Source organism: Pelophylax lessonae (genome assembly GCF_965119305.1).
Source record: "Pelophylax lessonae genome assembly, chromosome: 7".
In the NCBI taxonomy this organism is placed as follows: Eukaryota; Metazoa; Chordata; class Amphibia; order Anura; family Ranidae; genus Pelophylax; species Pelophylax lessonae.
Genome location: NC_138774.1, coordinates 269682854 through 269705590, shown reverse-complemented (window position 1 = coordinate 269705590; position 22737 = coordinate 269682854). Strand labels below are relative to the sequence as shown.

The 22737-nt window shown below is 40.9% G+C and overlaps 1 protein-coding gene across 4 annotated transcripts in view; it reads right to left on the bottom strand.

The window, feature by feature from the left end:
• DNM1 (dynamin 1) overlaps positions 1–22737 on the bottom strand; it is a 254922-nt gene that overhangs the window by 118951 nt on the left and 113234 nt on the right. For all 4 annotated transcript variants that reach the window (XM_082262794.1, XM_082262793.1, XM_082262792.1 and 1 more), the window contains exons 6-8: positions 20665–20825; positions 10643–10785; positions 5305–5440 (exon numbers count right to left, since the gene is read on the bottom strand). In XM_082262794.1, coding sequence (XP_082118920.1) covers positions 5305–5440; positions 10643–10785; positions 20665–20825 — 440 coding nt within the window. The remainder of the gene's footprint in view (positions 1–5304; positions 5441–10642; positions 10786–20664; positions 20826–22737) is intronic.

Here is a 22737-nt window from a genome sequence, read left to right as displayed (position 1 = left end):
ACACCCCACTGTGTAACAGATTTCAAGGAGGAACACTTCCGTATTCCAAGGTTCATGACAGGTACTGTAGGCCAAGACAAGGAATTTAGGCAAGTCAAAGCTTCTACCGTATTTTCCGGCGTATAAGACGACTGGGCGTATAAGACGACCCCCCTAATTTTCATCTACCGGTAATACTTATACTTAGGTTACCTTGGAGATATTATACTCGGCGTATAAGACGACCCCCCATTTTTGGGGGATTTTTTTGAGGTTCAAAAGTAGTCTTATACGCCAGAAAATACAGTATTTTAAACATACAGAACAGGGCTTGTATTCTTAGACCATGGAACACACCCAAGCAATAAACTGAGCAAAGTGGGCAACAACATAAGGAATTTAGGCAAGTCAAAGCTTCTATTTTAAACATACAGAACAGGGCTTGTATTCGTAGACCATGGAACATACCCAAGCAATAAACTGGGCAAAGTGGGCAACAACATACTAGAACAGAACTGCCAACAGGCCCACAAGAAAACAAAAGTTAAGATCCCAAACAAAAAGCACTCAGAAGTCTTCATCTGTTTTCTTCCACCTTTATAAGAGATATTGAAAGATCTCTGGGCACAGAGACCACTCCCCCGGGTTTAAGCGCTGGCAGTTTAGGAAGTCCACCTGCCAATTGAGCACTCCAGGCATGTGGACGGTTGAAAGAGCATGAATGTGAGTCTCTGCCCAGGAGGAGAGTATCAGACTTGTTTCTTTTAGGGCAGCCTGGCTTCTGGTGCCCCCCCCCCAACGGTTTATACAGGCCACTGCTGTGGTACTGTCCAAATGGGTGACCTGGCACAAGGGAGGTTCAGTGTTGTACAGGCAACCTGATGGCTCTCAGTTCCAGGATGTTGATGTTTTGACTCCTGTGGTACCCTGGACAATCATGGAGTTAGAAGACTGGCATCCGTTGTCACCAGCTTCCAAGGCATGTGAAGAAATTACTTTCCCAATTGTAGGGCAGGACTGGCGATACACCCTGTCAGGGAGAGATTTGCCTTGCTGGAAGAAAGCACTGGGCAATAGATTGATTGGATATTCTTGTTCCACATGGTGAGTATGTTGATTTGATGAGGTCTGGAGTGAAACTGGCAAAAGGGAACTTCCTCAAAGGAGGCTACCATCCAGCCTAGAATTCTCATGCAGAAGAGAGCTGAGGGGTGCCATTCGGAAAAAGGCACTTTACAGTAGACAAATGGTGGTGCATAGCACACAAAGAGTAGTGGTAAAAGAAAATGGGAACCAAAAGAAAGGAGGTGAGGGGCAAGAGGTGAGGAAGTATAAGTTGGGTGGATGGAAGAGAAGGTTAGGGAGTGAGGGGGAGGGGCGGACACAGGACAGGATGGAGGGGGGGAGGGGGGACTGGGAAAGGTATTATGGATGTCTCAGTCCCAATGTTGTAGAAAGGTGGGTTATGGCGTATTACCCTGGAAAATGTTGGCCTGGGCCGTGTTCAACATAAGATCCAGGTACTCCAAATGTTGTGAGGGCTGGAAAGCAGACTTTGGAAAATGTATTAGCCAGCCAAAAGTTTGAAGAAACGGAATCGTCCTTTGGATGTTGGCAGACAAGGTTGTGGCTGAGGAGTCTTTTGGTACGAGGTTATCCAGGTAACCTGTAATATGAATGCCCTGGGTTCATAGAAGAGCCATAAATGGGGCAAGCACATTTGTGAGTACATAAAAAAAGAGATGACAGATCTTGTTGATTCCATCTAAAATTTTGGTTCACAAAGAAATCTGTTGATTTTAAGTCCAATATTTATCGGACGTGCCCATTAGGTTTTGGGACAGTGAACAGGTTTTTTTTTTTTTAAAAACTTCTATTTATTAAGTTAAAGTAAAAAGAGTTACAAAACTAAACCTTTAGGGCATACCCCGACTCAACGTGTATAATTGGTGAAAAACACAACATTCACAAAAACAACACAGCTTAACGATCGCCACAGGGTGCTGAAACCTGCTCAGTCAGCAAGAGCCAACACAGAACAAAAGCACAGGGGTATGTGTCCATCTCATCTAAACTTGGGTAAGTTTTACAGGATATTGCATCTTACTCAGCGGGAAACACTAAGCACGACAAGTGGACCAAAGCCTATATTGGTAGGAATATAACACTATTACTGTAAATAAAATCAAGTGTAGGTGGGGGTGGGATATACAGCAAATAAACATATCAAGCAGTGGTAGTGGTGGAGTCAATCCAAAGGTCCCAAATGTTATATTTCTTGGGGCAACCTCAGGATTGGTATGTGTCTTTGTACAGGGAGATCACCAAATTAACCAGAGAATTCCAAAGTGGGGGCCACAGCTGACATTTATCATAGCAATATTGCATTTCTATTCTAACATAAAATAATAAAAGACCCAGTAGGGTCCTAACCACCCTGGTGTGAGCCAGGGCCTCCGCTAAGCCCAGAATACAGACATCTATCTGACACGTAACCTGGATAGTAGTTAAACAAGATATTAACTCTGATATTGCAACAGAGAACAGATTTAAATAGAAACCTTGATACCATTCTTCTAAATGAGCTGGTACAGCCACTCCTTGTGCCTGAAATTGGTGCAAGGCGATCATCTACCTTATTTTGGCCTGAAGCTGGCAGATGGGAAGGCAAAAAAGGTAGGGAGAAATGATAGAAAATATTTTGTACCCCGTTGAAATAACAGATTAGACCCTGGGGTCCGAGACATTTCTTATCCCCACTGGCGCATACACCAACAATTGTCCCCCCAATCCTAAGAGTAAGAGAGCCCCTTCATTGTGAGGGAGATATCTGAGCAAGCTTGTTGAACTTGCATCCAGAGGTTGCAATAAAGGGAAGTGTTATGCCTTGGATTGGAAGTAGACAACTAGGGAGAGGGAAAGGAACTCTTTTGCTGAGAAGAAGTAGCAGCCATAAAAGTAAGAGACATAGGCTTCTTCTTGTGGGGTAAAAACATCTTTCCCTCATTAGCTTCTTTGATGACTTTATCAAGGCATTCCCCAAAAAGGCTTTCAACATCAAAAGGCATGCATAAAAACTATTTTCTATGAGCAGATCCAGCAGACCAAGCTTTTAGCCACAAAATTCTGAGATGAGAGACATTCTGAACCAGGATTCCATGGAACCCTAGCATTTCTCCAGAAGTTGCTAGCGGTTTCTTGAGCAGTGAGAAGAGGTAAATTGATCTCCTGACTGATGATGCCTGTAAAGTTCTGGCATCGGCACTTGCCAGTTGCATTGGACCAGTGGCGGCTCTCATGTTTCAGCTAAGTAACACCTGATCTTTTCAGTTGTCTGTAGGGTGCATTCTTTCAACTGATCAACCATGGCATCATTCTTCCTATTCCACCAAAGGAGCATATCTTGCACTGACCATAAATCTAAGTGGACACTTCCCCTACAGAGCATCAGTACAAGGGGCCCTTCTCCACTCACCACCGATAGGAAGGACCTTCTGCAGCATAAGGTTCCTGCTCCTATCTTGACACTGTCACCTGCCTCTCTAATGTGCCACTGGAGCCTCCAAAAAATCCTATACAAATACCAACTTTGATGCAAGTTGATGCTTGCGTAAGGCTAGATACACCCACACACACTATCAATGCCATCACTGTAATAGCACTTTATCTTGGCTCATGTTCCATGCTTTGCAGCATGGCAGGTGTGAAAGGAGTTCAGGTTTTCCACTGGAGTGGCCAGGTGGATTGGGGATGGGAAGGTGGGGTCAGGCTTTGCTATCAAAATACCTATTGTACAGCATCACTGTTACTTAGCTAGGTATGAAAAGATAACAGGTTTCTATGAAAAAAGCATCAAGCAGTTTTCTCAAAGCCTACAAAGCACCCTCAGTTCTAGCAAGGATTACTAAATGGAGATCTTACTGGGAAGTCTTTTAACAATGCTGAAACTTACTAAATGCCCGCCAGTGCCTGCTATTTGTTTAATGAAAGGTACTGGCAGGACTTCTATTAAAGTAACCCTGTGAATCACTTAAGAAAACTGAAGGACCAGTTCTCTGCAATAGAAGTCATAAGATCCCCTGTTCAGTGTCACATGTCCCCTACCTTCCTTGAATTCCAGTGCTGCAGCCTCCGTTAGACTTTGCAGCATTAGATACTTGTGGAAATGTCAGGTGCTTGTGTCCCCCACCATGAACTGTGCATCCACCCTCCAAAACACACAGAATGCAGCATGGAAAAAAAGCATCAGAGTATAACAGCTCTCCAATTGCAGGGACCTGGCCTTTCAAATTTAAGCATCTCACTGGGTCACTTTAGGATCTGTATTTAGCACAGCCAGACTAAAACTACAGGAGGTTGTAAAGCTTTAAAGTAAGTTGTTAAAGACATTCTAAATGCTTACTCAGTCATGGCTGGCATTGGATAATGATTAAAAGAATGTCTATAAAGGACATGGGTACCCTGGATGAAAAATATTCAACTTAGAGGCTGAAGGAATTGAACATCTTTCCTTTGGTGATCCATCAGTTCAGGGGATTGAGGGGGCCTGGGTCTCTTTCTCTTATTTTCTCCTTTTATTTTGTACAGTAGATTAGTTAAAAGTGGCTGCAGCTAGGGAGGTGCTGGTTTCTTACCCCCGACCACCTCCATTATCTCTACTCTTGGTCTTCTTATTCTTATTCTCAGTTCCTGTGCAATATTTGACCAGATAGCCAGGAGCATCTCTTTTGAGCTCAGTTTACTTGCATTAGGTCAGAACATTGGAAACCTCAGCATATTTACAATATAGATAATGTTCAAGCTGTGACCTTATTTTCCTGAACTGTTAAAAAACTTTATTGATGAACAGAGATGTCATTAAATTGATATAATTTGTGCATCCATTATCCCTAAATATGGCATAGTACTATTAGGTTGACTGGAATTTTGCTGGTCTGATGTGTTCAGATGTTTATGAAACATAGCCTGTAATGTGTTTCTTCTTGAAAGCCAATAATTATTGGAAAGCAATGCTTGCTCAGTGATGCTCCAGAGGATACGCTGTATGAGCAAAGATTAAAAAAATTCTCTTGTGTATGCAGCCTAAATATGCAGTACAAACAATGATGTGCTGTAAAAACACAGCAACTAGGGGACAGCTTTCATCCGTGTGTTCATTCTAAGCTGAAACCTGAAGAAGAATTGGCTTTGTAGTTACTGCACATGACTCTCCATTGCTCACTAAACAGGACATGTAGAAAGTTCAGACTTGGATTTTTTAAGACTAAATAAGGTGTTTCATTTTAATGTTCAGAGAAGTGCATATCAAAAAGTGGCAAGTTTTACCTTCACCAACTCAAAGGGGAAGCGCTCATGAAATATTCGATTAATCCGTGCACCACCAGACAACTCGTAAGTGTCAATCTGATCCCCAGAACCTTCAATACGTTTTTCAAAGTCAACAGCAAACTGCTGCACCATTCTGTAGAGAAGGGATAGAAAATATTGGACTCATATTACAGCTGAACCCAAGCACAGCATTTTTCATGTATATTTATTCTTAAATAACCACAAAGAATATGAATCTACCTGTGTACCAAATGCCTTTGCAAACACAAGTATTACCTTGTAAAAGATGCACTGACATCACTACTGTGCTACATACAGCCTTTGCAGAACGCAGAGCTGTAGGAGAGACTCGGCAGGTCCACTAACTACAAGCTGCCTGCAGAAAACTACATATGGGGGAAATACAAGCCCAGTCACCCTGCACATAGAGAAAGAGCAGTAGTGACTGGTCTTTATTATAGAAAGCTCCTGCACAGAGGCAAAGCCTCACGCTGACTGACTGCACAGATCTGGAAGAGACACACAAAACATTTCTTCAAGTAAGAAAACACATGCCTCTTATATTTAGACAATAATTATTTGTCCCAGAGTTTTAAAGCCATAGCAAGAAACATGCCTGTATAGCCTATACCCTCCAATCTGAAGACAACCTTCCTTAAAACTGTGGATTTTGGTACGGGGATCTCAGCAACAGTATGTTTTGGGACAGGAAGGGAATATCCTGGTACAGGAGAGATAGACATGCAAACAAGGGGTTAAGGGTTTGCGCTACATGGGGGGGGGGGGGTTGTGGCGGTTACGGGAATGGTCAGGGTTTTGTTTACAGGGAGGGTTAGTGATCAGAGGGAGAACTGGTGTTATGCATACAAGGAGGGTTAATATTAGGGTTGGCATAACAGGAAAGGTTAGTGGGAGGGTTAGAGTTAGTGTTATGGTAAAAGGAGGGTTAGTGTTAGGGCTGGGGTCCCAGGGAGAAATCGTGTAAGGGTTGCAAGGTCAGTGCTATGTTACAAATATATTTAGTGCATGGGTTATATCCAAAGGGGTTAGGATTATAAATTAGGGTTATTGTTACAAGAAGGGGTAGTGTTAGGGTTGAGGTTACAAGGAAGATTAGTGACAGGTTTACAGGTTCAGTTCCAAGTCAGTTTAGTGAGAGAATTATATGAATGTTAGGGTTACGAGGTTAATCAGTTTTGGGGTTACAAGGAGGGTCACTGTGAGGGTTACAGGGTGGGTTGGTGTAAGGATTACTAGCACTAGGGTTGAATTACAGGGTAGGTTAGTGTTACAAAGATGGTTAGTATGTTAGTGTTTACAGTGAAAGTTAGTGTAAGCAGGGGCGTAACTACAGGGGTTGCAGGGGTTGCGATTGCTACCGGGCCCCATGCTCCAGGGGGCCCAGTAGCAAACCAGTGGGTGAACTTCCAGGATTGCAAAAGTCACACTTGCGACCGGGCCCTGGCATTGCACCACTGTGGGGAGGCCCCAAGATTGCAGGAAGGGAGCCCACTGCAGAACTTGTGAAAGGATCCTGCTGCGGGACCGTAATAAAAGGCCATGCAACGAGAATAAAGAGCCCCAGGATTAGTGGGAAGAGCCCTGGGCTTGAAGGGAAGGGCCCTGGCCAGGGATCTGGGGGGGCCCTTCATGGTTTCTTGCATCGGGGCCCTGAAGGCTCTAGTTACGCCTCTGAGTGTAAGGATTACAAAAAGGGTTAGTATTAAAGTATAACTAAAGGCAAAACTTGTTTTTTTAGTTTTGGATAGAATGGAGAGTGATTAGAAAACCTATCAGTTTTTATTGCAGTCTGTGCCCTTGTTAAAGGGATTCACCCTCTCTATTTGTCCTGTTTACCGCTATCAAAGGTGAAAGTAAAACAAAATCCCAAATGTTGTGTTGCCTACAGGATAGGAAAAGTGGGGATATTTTCCAATGCTAGTTCTGGTGATCCTGGTGACAACCAGGAATTCCCACACTTCAGAGGGTCTTTCTCTCACTTCTTTTTTCAGGTACAGGGCAGGAAATGAAGGGAAATCAGCCCAGTGGGACACAGATGGCAAAAATAAACTTTACAGGGGTTCTAACCAACCCTTACTCTATGCAAAATTAAAACAAAAAAAAAACAAAGGTTTCCTATTAGTTATACTTTAAGGTTGCTAAAAGGGTTAGTGGCCTTAGGGTTGGCATTCTGTCTTAGAAGCTGTGCTGAAAAATAGCAACACCAGTCTTCCAGCCCTGAAAGTTAATATGCTTGGCTTCACACCTCCATTGGTAAAATGACAGCTGGGATCTGATTGCAACAATATTTTATTTCTAAACAAATTCATTGATACAGCGCTACTCACAAATAACTTTTCATATGTATGTACAAATCCCGCAAAAATAAAGTGCACATGTAAACATAAAAGTGTTATAATAGTGCAAAGAGTAACATCCTATGGCAAAAAGAATCTTTACCATCTGATATCGCTACTCTAATTGAATTCTCATACTAAAGTGTCCAAGTGAGTATAATAGTATTGCACCCTGTTTGTGTGCAAATAACCGCAAATATTAAAGTGCATATGTAATCAAAGAAATATACAAATTAGATCCAATAATGGAACAAAATTCAAGGTAAATTGCCAATGTTAGTGCAAAACAAAATGTCAGTCCATATCATGCAGCCAACAAAGGTAAGTGTCTTTTCCAAGTCCCATGAGTGCAAGGTGCTTCACAGACACATAGGTGCTTGTGATCCCTCCACCAAAATTAGATGACCTCTCACCTCCCTCCTAGACCCGTGTTTTACCACCAGGTCATATGCGCCGTTATTTTTGCGGGATTTGACCATACATATGAAAAGTTATTTGCGAGTAGCGCTGTATCAATGAATTTGATTGGTGATTTTTTGAGGCACAGTGATGAGCACATAATGGTATAGCAGCTACAGTGAGAATTCATTATTGATTATAGTTTTAAATTGATATTTTTTGTGTTGGAGGTTGGTAGCGCTGATACACATTATTATATAATATTTTATTTCTGAAGTGTAGGAGGAATAAGCAATCAGATATAGTACTTAAATACAAATATATATCTGCTACTTGGCCGACTGAAAAACAGCTAAGTTTGCAACCATCATGGGAGATTAAGCTGACCTGATTGTCGAAATAATGGATTGTCTTTGAGTAGCATTATTAACACAGCAAAACTTTACAGCTGGCCCATTTTTTTTTTGCCAACGTTGCTTATACAAGCAATCAAACATGACATGGCTCATGACTAATTGTAAGTTTTTATTCCCACAGGAAAATATAATTTTTTTTAGGTATACATTCAGTAAATGTGCCATAAGCAGTTCTGCACTAGACTCAGACATGCGACTGATGTCAAATCTAACTGAAAACAGTCCCTGTTTTTTGCCTATAATTAATTTTAGCATTTTTTGATGGAGAGGCTGAGGATGGGGTTTTAATGCTTTAAGATGTCACTGCACCTTTTGTGCAATTACTTTTAAGTGTGATAGCATTTCTCAGCTTCCCTCCAAGTCATATGCGTACCCAATCCCATTTTGTAAAATGCTTTCCTGTGTGGCCTGGTTGAATCTACAGAGCCAGTTCTCAAAACCTTCATCATCAGGTTCAACTCTTCCTGTAAATAGTTAATACGCACCTTAATCTCTGTTCAATTGTATAAAAGTTTGTGCAGTGCAAACACTCCATAGGACCGATAAGAGACCCATTATGGGAAAACTTTGCCTTTACTTCTAATTTAATCAAAAACTACCAAATATCACTGAAAGCAATGCTATTCCATGAACCATACAGCTTGCTATATACGGTGTGGAAAATTATTATTTGATTCCCTGCAGATTTTGTAAGTTCACTTACAAAGAAAAGAAATGATACAAATGTTATAAATTGAGTTGCAATTCAGTGAGTAAAAAAATTACTTAGTATTTGGTGGAAAAACCCTTGTTGGCAAGCACAGAGGTACGTTTCTTGTAGTTGGTTACCAGGTTTGCACACATCTCAGGAGGGATTTTGGTACACTCTTCTTTATAGATCTTCTCTAAATCCTTAAAGTTTCTTGGATGTCACTTGGCAACTGGAAGCTTCAGCTCCCTATATAAATTTTCTATAGGATTAAGATCTGGAGACTGGCTAGGCCACTCCATGGCCCTAATGTGGTTCTTCTTGAGCCACTCCTTTGTTGCCTTGGTGGTATGTTTTGAGTCATTTTCATGCTGGAAGACCCACCCATGACCCATCTTTAGTGTTCTGGCTGAGGGAAGAAGGTTCTCATCCAAGACTTTACAATGCAGGGCCCAGTCCATTGGCCCCTCAATATGGCAAAGTCGGCCTGTACTTTTAGCAGAGAAACAGCCCCAAACATAATGGTCCCACCTCTGTGCCTGACTGTAGGGATGGTGTTCTTTAGGGTCATAGTCAAGATTTTTCCTCCTCTAAACACGGCGAGCCGAGTTTAATGTCAAAGAGCTAAATTTTGGTCTTATCTGACCACAGCACTTTCTCCCAATCCTTCTCTGAATCATTTAGATGTTCATTGGAAAACTTCAGACTAGCCTGTACATGTTTCCTTCCTAAGAAGGGAGACCTTGCGGGCACTGGAGGATTTCAATCCATGGCGGTGTATTGTTACAATGATTTGTTTGGTGACTGTAGTTCCAACTGCGTTGAGATCATTCTCAAACTCCTACCGTGTAGTTCTGGGCTGATCCCACACTTTTTTCATGATCATCCTTACCACATGAGGCAAAACCTTGCATGGAGCTCCACACTGAAGGGATTGATGGTTGCTTTGTATTTCTTCCATTTGTGAATATTTGCTCCAACAGTTGTCTCCTCACCAAGCTTCCTGCTAATGGTCTTGCAGACTATTCCAGCCTTGTGAAGATCTACAATCTTGTCCCTGTCGTCTTTTGACAGCCATTTGGTCTTGCCCATGATGGTGAGATTTAAATGGAAGAAAGAGATTCTTTGAACAGGTGTCTTTTATACACATAACGAGTTGTCGTTAGGGGCACCTTCTTAAATTGACAGGGCTAGTCTGTGTACCACATAAGCACACACTGTAGCCAGTCTGTGGCAGCCAGAATTAAGGATGATTGGTAGGGAATCAAATACACACTGAACTGCAACTCTTAGAACATTTGTATCGTGTGTTTTCTTTTTCTGGATTTTAAGTTGATATTCTGTCTCTATAATTTAAAATACACCTATGATAGCAATTATAGACCTTTAATTTCTTTGAAGGTTGGTAAACTTAAAAAATCTGCAGGGGATCAAATAATTATTTTACCCACTGTATCACACTGAGCAATACTCACTGGAGCAGGGCTTTGGTTTTACGAGCTGGATCATCTGGACGGAAATTCTTGTACTCGTCCACTTCCTTCTCGATGGACAAGAGCTGGCTCTGCAGCTTGTTCCGCAGGCCTGGAAGTGTGTCTCGAATATGATTGGTCAGTTGCTGCAGAAGGAAAAATATAATGGTGAGAGTCATTCATACTGGGAGGTAGATCAGACCAGGTGCGGTATGGCCCACAGTTCGTTTACCAGCTTTCCCAATAAAGACTAGAAATGTGTGCCCTTTCCATGAATAGATCATATGGAATAGTGAGTTGTATTTAAGTGTAAATGTCATTAGTGATTAGGCTTAAACGGTTTTCTCTAATATTTCAGTGTAAACAAAGTAGAAAAGCTGGCCATACACTGGTAAACTTTTCAAATGAACGGAAAATCGTGTCAGTACATTTTATAACACTGCCGGAAATTTGAGAAATGTTGTTTGAAAGTACTTACAAACTTTTTTTTCTGGGTTCACATCTGTGCAATGCACGTTAGGAGTGTTTTAAATGCGCTTTAGGTGAGTTGCCATTGAACTCTATATAATGTGTTTTGATGAAAGTTCATCCAAAATGCAGCAAGCAAGGTTTAAAAAAAAAAAAAAAACATATGAACAGACCTTAGTTTGCCTTTAACATTTGATTTTGGAATAAATGAGATATTCTGAATGAAAACCACATTTGCTTCTTGTTCCTTTCATTTTCTTTGTCATGAATGTTCAAAATAAAAAAAAAAATCTCTGAAAGCAATTCTACTGGTATATGGCCAGCTTTAGTCAGAAACCTGGAGGTAACAGTATACATTATAGCTTTACCAGACACACTGCTCCATGCTATGGTTCTGAATGGACTGACAACCATAAAGTGTGCTTCCTTGTGCTCAGATAATAGCTTAAGTGTAGCAAAACCAAAAAACTTATATTCCCTTACTTGCTTCCTTTTGGTCTGTTTATTATGCCAATTAAAGTATTTTGGTATATCTATTTGATAACTGTAAAATACTTGTCGATCCTGTCAGAACGTCAGAGTGGTTTTATTTCACAAAGCCATCCTAGTTATTATCTTGGACTACAGAATATTTCATCTTTATGTTGTGGAGATCTGAGAGTGGGGGCATTTGAGTAATTTAGCAGGACTGACACCACTCAGTCCACAAAAACACGCTGTGCTTTGTCAGCACACAATAGGGCTCAAGTTGTGCATTTCTGGCAGATCAACAGGTACTTTTCTGTACTTGCAGGATCTTCTAAGGCATTGTTTCTCAACTCCAGGCCTCGGGACTCACTAACAGGCCAGGTTTGCAAGATAACTGAAATGCATCACAGGTGATATATTTTGCTGCTCAGTGATTGCAGTATTCTAGTCTGCATCTCCCCAAGGTGATACTTAAAATCTGGCCTGTTAGTGGGTCCTGAGGACCGGGGTTGATAACCACTGATTCAAGGGATAAAACACAGAAAATGCACATGTACTGAAGAGATGTAGCTTTTTGTGCCTTGACATATGCTTTAACATGGCCATCTGGCTGTGATGTATAAGCTCCAGTAATATGGTGATGTTTGCATATAGAAATGTTATATTCTGCAAATTTCTAAAGCCTCATATCACTACATACCATGTTAATGCATTGTGTAATCTGAGATCAAGCCCGTGTTTAGGAGGAATACATGTCAGCAATTTGCTAAAGACTTCTCATATGATCCATATATGCTGATGAATAAGACTGCCAAGGTTTCGGAGTGATCCTTTATTAGACACCTACTCTGTGCAAATTGTTTAAGGACTGGTTTTCACCATGTCCACTTAGCTGCAATGATCTGCAAAGATCAACAAAAGCTCAACGAAAGGTCACATATAAAACAAATGTGCCCTGCTCACATCATACATATGCAGTGCTGTACACTGCATAAACATGCAGTATGTATGCACTGCAGTGTGTCAAAACATGCTAGAGTGCATAGAGTTGTAGATATGTAAAAGTAATTACATGGTTTAGACAGGGGTCAGTCCCTATTCCTGGTTGGAATGAGGAAAGACAGGTTACAAAAAAACATTGGTAATGGTACTACAATAAAAAAATATGCAAAAAAGGTGTGCAAAATGTGACAATTAAATAAAGTGTTTGTTCACCAATGCTTTAGTGCAACGTTTCTCAACTCCGGTCCTCAGGGCACACTAACAGGCCAGGTTTGCAAGAAAACTGAAATACATCACAGGTGATATAATTTGCTGCTCACTGATTGCAGTACTCTAGTCTTCATCTCCCCAAGGTAATTCTTAAAATCTGGCCTGTTAGTGTGCCCCGAGGACCGGAGTTGAGAAACACTGCTTTAGTGCAGTAAGGATGGGCTGCACCTTAATGGGGACGGTACAGCTCTTTTGGGGAGAAAGATGGCCACCAAGTTGGAGGGGCTTTTAAACTAGGAGACGGGGGGAGGGCTCAGAAGTAGAGTCAGTCAGGAGGGAGCAGAGGACTGAAGGCAGCTGTAGGGTCAGCAGCGACAGTAGGTCCACAATGTCAATTGGCAGGTCTGTGCGGGAAAATCTCAGACCAAACAGGAATAAACATAACCGCCAATTGCGCTTAACTTCCGTAAAACTAAGAGGGGTATATGCTAATGCCAGGAGCCTAGCTAATAAAATGGATGAGTTGGAAATATTGGTACATGAGGAGGACATAGACCTTGTGGGAATAACAGAGACTTGGTTCGACCCCTCACATGACTGGCTGGCCAATATCCAAGGGTATTCGGTGTACCGGAAGGACAGGGTAGGAAAAAGAGGGGGAGGGGTATGTCTCTATGTCAAGAACAATATAAAGGTGATAGAAAGGAGTGACATTACGGATGGGATGAGCATGGATTTAGAATCTGTGTGGGTTGAACTCCATAGGGAAGGAGAAAAGGGGAAAGTAATTGTGGGGGTTTGCTATAGGCCACCTAACCAAGGGGAGGAGGTAGAGCTGGAATTCTTAGCACTAATGAGTAGAGTGGCAAAATTGGGATCAGTCATCATATTGGGTGACTTCAATTATCCCGACATTGACTGGGATGAGGGGACTACACACTCACAGAAGGCCCGTCTATTCACGGAAACCTTACTGGATAATTACATGTCACAGTTGGTGGATTCTCCGACTAGAGAAAATGCAGTCCTGGATCTATTGATCACTAATGACCCAGACATAATCTCGGAGGTAGGAGTCCAGGACAACCTGGGCTCTAGCGATCACAGGATGATCACATTTAGTATAAATAACAATATAACAAGGCAAGTGGGGAAAATAAGAACCCTAAACTTCAGAAGGGCAAACTTTCCAAAATTGTACTCATTGATGGAAAGGGTAAACTGGGACCAAACCCTGGGATCCCTGACCACAGAGGAAAAATGGGAATGCTTTAGGAACATATTGGGCAAAGGCATCTTGCAGTGCATTCCTATGGGAAATAAATTTAGAAGAGACAAAGCCAAACCTGGCTGGTTAAACCGTAGCGTCAAAAAACTTATTAGGGGAAAAAAATTGGCCTTCAAGAAGTATAAATCAGAGGGCACAGTATCGACTTTCGAGCAATACAAGGAGGCAAATATGAAAAGTAAACAAGAAATCAAGATGGCTAAAATCAACTTTGAGAGACAAATAGCGGAGGATAGTAAAAAAAAACCCAAAGAAATTCTTTAAATATATCAACAGCAAAAAAAACTAGGGCAGAGCATATTGCACACATAATTAACAATGATGGGAGGATGGTTACAGAGGACACTGAAAAAGCAACCGTGCTGAATGCTTTTTTCTCGTCAGTCTTTACACAGGAAACGGAGGGGTACACTGACCATGACTGTATGGTTAGTAGTAATACACAGGACTTGCCACTATGGCTAACAGAGGGTGAAATCAGGGAAAGACTGGATAAACTTAACACAAACAAATCACCAGGCCCGGATGGCGTACATCCGAGAGTATTCAAGGAACTCAGTAAGGTTATATCCAGACCACTGTTCCTGATCTTTGCTGACAGTATTAGGACAGGAGATGTACCAGGGGATTGGAAGAAAGCTTGTGATTCCGATATTCAAAAAGGGCCAGAGGCATATCCCGGGAAATTATAGGCCTGTCAGTTTGACATCAATAGTATGTAAACTTCTGGAGGGGATGATAAGGGACTATATCGTAGAGTTTGCTAAAGACAACAACATCATCAGCAGTAATCAGCACGGGTTTACAAATGGGCGTTCTTGTCAAACCAATCTATTAACATTCTACGAGGAGGTGAGCTGTGAGCTAGATAGGGGGAGACCAGTGGATGTGGTGTACTTGGATTTCGCTAAGGCGTTTGATACAGTTCCCCACAAACACTTAATTTATAAAATAAGGTCTGCAGGTATCGACAGCAGGGTTTGCTCTTGGATACGGAATTGGCTTAAAGGGCGTGTCCAAAGAGTGGTAATAAACAGCGCATACTCAGACTGGTCTGAGGTAGTAAGCGGGGTGCCCCAGGGCTCAGTCCTGGGACCAACCTTGTTCAATTTATTCATAAACAACATTGAGGTCGGGATCAGTAGTTCGATATCAGTTTTTGCAGATGACACAAAATTGGCCAGGGCAATAACTGCACAGCATGAAGCAGATATCCTACAGAATGACCTGGATAAAATTACAGAGTGGGCAACGACATGGCAAATGAGGTTTAACGTGGAGAAGTGTAAGGTTTTGCACTTGGGGACTAAAAACATAAAAAAACAATACACGTTAGGAGGGGAACCCTTGGGGGAATCAAAAATGGAGAAGGATCTGGGAGTCTTGGTTGATGATAGATTAGGCAACAGCATGCAATGTCAAGCGGCAGCTGCCAAAGCCAGCAGAATATTAGCATGCATAAAGAAAGGGATGTATTCCAGAGATAAGACTATAATCCTTCCACTTTATAAAACTCTGGTCCGACCGCATCTGGAGTATTCTGTCCAGTTCTGGTCGCCAGTCCTCAGGAGGGATGTGTTGGAGCTGGAGAGAGTCCAGAGAAGGGCAACTAAACTAATTAGGGGATTGGAGGACCTTGACTATGAAGAGCGTCTACAATCGCTCGATTTATTCTCCCTGGAGAAGAGACGTCTGAGGGGGGACATGATAGCAATTTATAAATATCTTAATGGGGATCCCAGCTTAGAAAAAAAGCTGTTCATTCGAAGGGATTGCATGAGGACTCGAGGGCATACAATGCGATTAGATGAGAAGCGTTTTAACCTCAGGCAACGTGGGGGGTTCTTTACTGTTAGGGCTACAAGATTGTGGAATTCTCTACCACAAGAGGTGGTTTCTGCGGGTAGTATGGTGGCTTTCAAAAGACTCTTAGACTTACATCTCAAGGATCAGAACATTCAGGGGTATGTGAGATGATTACAGCCACACACACCTACACAGGTTGAACTGGATGGACTATTGTCTTTATTCAACCTCACCTACTATATGTAATACCATCCATGACTGCTTTTCTGACACAAGCCTCTATGTATAAGGTGGGTAAGCTTAATTCCTTGATAAGAGAACTATGAATTAATTAGTATTACTGACTATTAATATTCCTGGCTATGCTCTCTTTCGGAGAAACAGGGTAAAACGAAAAGGTGGTTGTGCCTGTCTCTAAGTGAGAAGTGATCTCAAAACGATGGCTGAAGCATTATGTACATGGGTGTGCATACTACAAAGGTAATCATTGGAGTTTGTTATAGGCCACCCTATGTTAATGAGAAGGTGGAGACTCTGCTCCTTGCACAGATAGAAATGGCTGCAAGGGCTGGGACAGTAATAATGAGGGATTTTAACTGGTTTGACTGGAGTAATGGCACTGCAGGAACAGTTAAAAACCTATTATAAGACAACTTTATGCACCAGTTCATAGAGGCCCCAATTAGGAATGATGCTCTGCTGGACCTGGTAATCTCAAACCATGCAGAGATTATTACTAATGTTCATATAAAAGAACATCTGGGTAGCAGTGACCATAACATGATTTAATTTAATGTAAGCTAAAAGCAACAAACACATACTGGAAAGATAAAAACGTATTGTTTAGACCACAAATTTTCCAGGTATGAGGGCTACTCTCCAACACTTGGACTGGGAGGGAGGATTAGCATTGAAAAACACAGAACAGAAATGGGAATTCTTCAAAAACACTGTATTCAAACTCACTGCAAAATATATCCCCATGGGCAATACGTTTAAAAGGCTAAAAATAAAACCGATGTGGCTCACGGTCGAAGTTAAAAATGCTATAAACAATAGGAAAAGAGATTTTAAAAAATATAAAAATGAAGGAACACCATCATTGTTTAAATGTTACAAAGAATATAACAGAATATGTAAAGAGGAAATCAAGGATGCAAAAATTCAAAACGAGGGACAGACTGCAAAAAATAGTAGAACAAACCCCAAAAAATGCTTCAAACATATTAATAGTAAAAAAAGGTCAGGTCTGAGCATGTAGGCCTTTACAAAATAATCTAGAGTGGGTGACTGGGGACAAAGAGAAGGCAAATTTATTAAATACATTCTCCAGCTCTGTGTATACAAAGGAGCATGGGGGAGCTTATGTCCATAATGGGGATGGTATTGACACAGACCCAAATGATCCACAATTGCTCGAAAGTGATATGGTCCAGAAAGATTTTGACAGAATGAAGGTGGATAAAACACCTAAACCATATTATTTCCACTCAGGGATCCTAAAAGAATTGAGCACCCTAATTTCAAAGTCATTATTTCTAATTTTTAAGGACTCTTTAATGAATGGAATAATACCACTGGATTGGTGTAAGTCAGCTATGGTGCCTATAATTAAAAAGGGATCAAAGTCTTTACCAAGTAAGTATAGACCTGTTAGTTTAACTTCTATAGTTGGGAAGATACTGGAGAGTTTAATAAAGACTACATAGATGAAACTTGCTAAAAAAAATATTTTAAGCAACAAACAGCATGGATTTATGAAAGACAAAAGTTGCCAGACAAATCTAAATTCTTTTAATGAGGAGGTAAGTAAAACCCTGGACAGAGGGGTGGCTGTTTACGCAAAATACTTTGATTTTCCAAAAGTATTTGACAGAGTTCCCCACACACGGCTAATTTGTAAGGTAAAGTCTACAGGTCTGGAAAAATCAGTTTGTAAATGGATAGAAAATTGGCTATGCAGAGAGTAGTGGTAATGATTCTTTCTCTGAATGGTCTAAGGTTATCAGTGGTGTACCCTAAGATTCAGTATTGGGACCCTTACTTTTTAATATATTTATAAATGATATAGGGTCTGGGATTAAAAGTACAATTTCATTGTTTGAAAATGACACCAAGCTATGGAATGGAATATTGCCCTAACAGGATGTCTCCAACTTACAAGCCAACTTCAATGCACTGTTTCATTGGGCAACTATGTGGCAAATTAGGTTTAATGTTGATAAATGTAAAGTTATGCACTTAGGGGCTAAGAATATGCATGCATCATACATACTAGGGTGAGTGCAAGTGGGAGAATCAATGGTGGAGAAGATCTGGGTTTTCTGGTAGGTCATAGACTTAATAATAGCATGCAATTCCAAGCTGCGGCTTCCAAAGCGAGCAAAGTCCTTTCTTGTATTAGGAGAGGTATGGATTCCAGACAGAGGGAGATATCATTTGGCCCCTGTAAAAATCATTAGTAAAACCTCATCTGGAATATGCAGTTCAGTTTTGGGCACCAGTTCATAAAAAGGATATTGGGGGAACTAGAGAAAGTACAGAGAAAGCCAATCAAACTAATAAGAGGCATGAAGAAGCTCAGTATTAGGGAAAGATTAGAGAAACTGAATTTATTTTCTCTTGAGAAGAGGAGATTAGGGGGGGATATGATCAACATGTATAAATACATAAGGGGTCCATATAGTGAACTTGGTGTTGAGTTATTCACGTTAAGGTCATCACAGAGGACAAGGAGGCACTCTTTACGTCTAGAGGAAAAGAGATTTGGTCTCAAAATACGGAAAGGTTTCTTCACAGTAGGATCTGGGAAAATGTGGAATAGACTCCCACCAGAAGTGGTTCTGGCCAGAGATTTTGTCTCCAAATACTTCAAATACTGCCCTGCGGCCCAGTCAGAGCAGTGGTTAATGATTCTTAGTCTGAATGGTCTAAGGTTATCAGTGCTGTACTCCAAGGTTCAGTGTTGGGACCCTTATTTTTTTAATATATTAATAAATGATATGGGGTCTGGGATTAAAAGTACCATTTCAGTCTTTGCAGATGACACCAAGTTTTGCAGTGGAATGATGTCCTTACAGGATGTCTCCAACTTACAAACCAACCTCAATGCACTGTTTAATTGGGCAACTATGTGGGAGATGAGGTTTAATGTTGATAAATGTAAAGTTTACACTTGAGGGTTAAGAATATGCATGCATTATACATACTAGGAAGAGTACAACTGGGAGAATCAATGGTGAAGAAAGATATGGGTGTTCTGGTAGATCATAAGCCTAATAATTGCATGCAAAACATTCTTGTATTAAGAGAGGTATAAACTCCAGAGAGATAGATATAATTTTGCCCCTGTATAAATCATTAGTAAGACCTCATCTGGAATATGCAGTTCAGTTTTGGGCACCAGTTCACAAAAAAGATATCGGGGAACTGGAGAAAGTGCAAAGAAGGGCAACCAAACTAATAGGAGGCATGGAGGAGCTCAGCTATGAGGATAGATTAGAGGAACTGAATTTATTCTCTCCAAAAGAGGAGATTAAGGGGGAAATGATCAACATGTATAAATACATAAGGGGTCCATATAGTGAGCTTGGTGTTGAGTTATTCACTTTAGGGTCATCACAGAGGACAAGGGACACTTATGTCTGGAGGAAAGGGGATTTCTTCTCCAAATACGGAAAGGTTCCTCCACAGTAAGAGCTGTGAAAATGTGCAAAAGATTTAAGAAGTGGTTCTGGCCAGCTCAGTAGATTGCTTTAAAAAAAGCCTGAATTCTTTCCTAGCTGTACATAATATAACTGAAAACTAACATTTATAGGTGAAGTTGATCCAGGGAATATCCGAATGCCTCCTGGGGGATCAGGAAGGAATTTTTTTCCCCCGCTGGAGCAAATTGGATCATGCTATGCTGTTTTTTGCCTTTCTCTGTATCAACTATGGGTATAGGATTGTTTATATAAGATTTTATGATTTTTTTTCCTTTTATTGGTTGAACTAGATGGATTTGTGTCTTTTTTTTAACCAGACTAACTATAACTGCCAAAAGGTGGGATTTTCTTCTTGGGGGATCTGTTCTCACTTCCTGTTGTATCCTAGGCACTCAAATAAGGGAAGTCTTCTGAATGAGGATACAGACAGAATTATAAGCCTGACAGAGAATGTAATCCTTCCCCACTCTGTACAAATCTAGAAACAAAGATGTCTAAAAGTTAGTGCAACTAGTCATGATATTCTAAAACTGACCAAAAAACAAAATGTGTCTGCAAAGATTTCCAAAAATGTTCATCCCCTTGCTCATGATCATGGCCATCTGCAACATATTCCTGTATTAGGAGGTTTGTCGTTTGCTAAGACTGCTGTACATCCAGAAGCATGCTGGGGGTTTCAGTGTTTCCTTTTACAACACTAAGGATAATTGTGTGATTAAACTAGACTGTCCCTGGCCTTGCAGGCAGCATGGGTATTGTGCCTGCGCTGCCTAACTGTTTGTTTTGTTTCTTCTATGCTAGTACAGTATATGAAAAATTCAATTAAAATAATATATAAAAAAAAAAAGTAGACTTCTGATCAATCAGAGTAGACTGTCCCTCTTGTTCACCAAGTAAAATGCTATGGCCATTTGAATAACTAGAGAACTAGAGCGGGTAAGAATCAACATTATTGAATGCAAAGCTTCTTTGAATGGGTTGTTTTTCTCAACATAATTAGAATTTTGCTTTAAACTGAACTGATCAAATTGAAACAACAGCTGCTTGATCTTATAATATACTTTTGTACTGGATACCTGATTAAGAATTTTTTGTAAATATGGTGTCCCCATTCGGTCAGCAAACTGTCGATAAGCAGGATGTGACAAGAAAAACTTCCTCTCAGCTGCCAATGCGGCTTGGATATCTTTCTTACCATCGATGTCCTTCTGGCTTCTGTTAACAACTCCAACATAACCTGTAGAAGATAAGGTCAAGGATCATGCTAAGTCTCCCCATTACAAATACATTTTTCAATTGTTGGACAGGCTACAGGAAAGACTTTGGCATATTGACCAAAACTCAATTTCTACTACCACCCTTAAAACACATGTAGGTTTTAGGCTAAGAAATAGAGTCGCTTTTGCTGCATTGTCCAACTAAGTAAAATGAGTCAGGTGAAACCAATGCTCAGCATAATGCCCTGCTCAAAAATTAAAAAGGTGCTGAGGGGGTTACCTATTCAGGATCTCCTAGTCCTAATGATCTTCACTAACTACGCAACTTTACTCCCCCTCAACTATCTAACCCTTTCATGACCCACTGATGCTTGGATGTTCAGATCATATTTAACTGGGTTGAAATTCATTTTTACATACATAGCTTTTATTTGATACGCTGTTTTAATAAAATACCCAACTCAGATTTTCTATTACAAGCTGGCAATGGACAAAAATGTGAAAAGTTACATTTTAAAAATGTATATAATTTGTTACATTTTTTGGAAAACTTTTTTTCTAATGTATGTTTTTTTACAGATTGCTATTCTCTTTAACAGCTGTAGTCTGCCCATTGCTTCAGCCATAACACCTCGTAATGATTGGCTGATTGTTTCTGGAACCAATGTCACAAACCAAGCAGCTGGCACAGGTACCATCTGTTAATCCACACTAATAACATATTCTGAACACAGGATGAAACATCCAGACCTCCAGAAGTCTAAGAGGGACAGTGCAATGCACTTTACAGCATTAAAGAAGTTTTTGAAAGTGTCTTAAAGTATAAATACTCTTTAAGAAGTGACATCTACGTATTTGAAACTAAAAAATGGCAGACCTCCACTCAAACACCTACAGTAAAGGCTCAAATAAATACAGCCAGGACCGCAGATATGGCAGTACAACCGGTCCTGTTTTTCCAGATCCGGCCCCATTAGCTCAACAGGGGGGCCCGGGCAGCTTTACAGTTTATTTGTGCAAAATAAAAAAATAAGGCTAAATTACACCCCTGCTACTACTGGCTTGGGGGGGGGGGTGTAATTACATTTTCCTGGACCCCTCTGTTGACCTGACGGTGAGAGCAGGAGAGACTTTTTTCATTTCTAATCATTTTACAATTCCACGGTTGCCACCCCGCCTCCCCATGGTGCTGTGCTTCTGGCTGCTCAATTAGTTCCAGCCAGCAGGCGCTGCCCACTGCCTTCCCTGGTGAAAAGATTTTGTGATGCTCCGCTTAGCTCCAGTCCTCAGGTGCCGAGAGACAGATGTAATAAGAGGCGGGCGGCGGCAGGCGGCTGATATGGGAGCAGAGAGAGCAGGACTGCATAGATGCATAGCACAGAGGTGATTTTTAAAAAATAAAAAAACACAAGGTGGAGTTATGGTCATACACAATAACTTAAAATGTCCACATCACTAGTTTAGTGTCCTGCCCTTTACCCTATGGCATACATGGAGGGAATAGGAAATGGTTTATTCTGTGGGGGAGTAAAGCTCCCCTCAGCAATAACCCAGTGGTTATTTGGGCAAGACAACTGCACTAATTGGCTAAATTATAAACCAAGTTTTTAATGAGAAATTACATGAAAAAGAGTAAAGTCACTCAATATTGCACGTGATACACCACAAAAAATTCACCCCTAAAAACACCAGACACTGGTATAGGTACATCCAGACAATTTACCTACTGTATGTGAACTGCCTTGATCTGAGTGAAATGCTGCTTAGTATGCTGGAAGACTAACTTCCTGTAGGGATATCAAGGCAGTGATTCATATAGGCCCTAGGGCTATCCTGCACTTTAGGCCACTTTTGTAACCAGACACTTGCTGTGTTATCAAGGGTTGTGCTCTAATAAGGACCTATCAACGTGGTCATGTGTGTATGGATAGA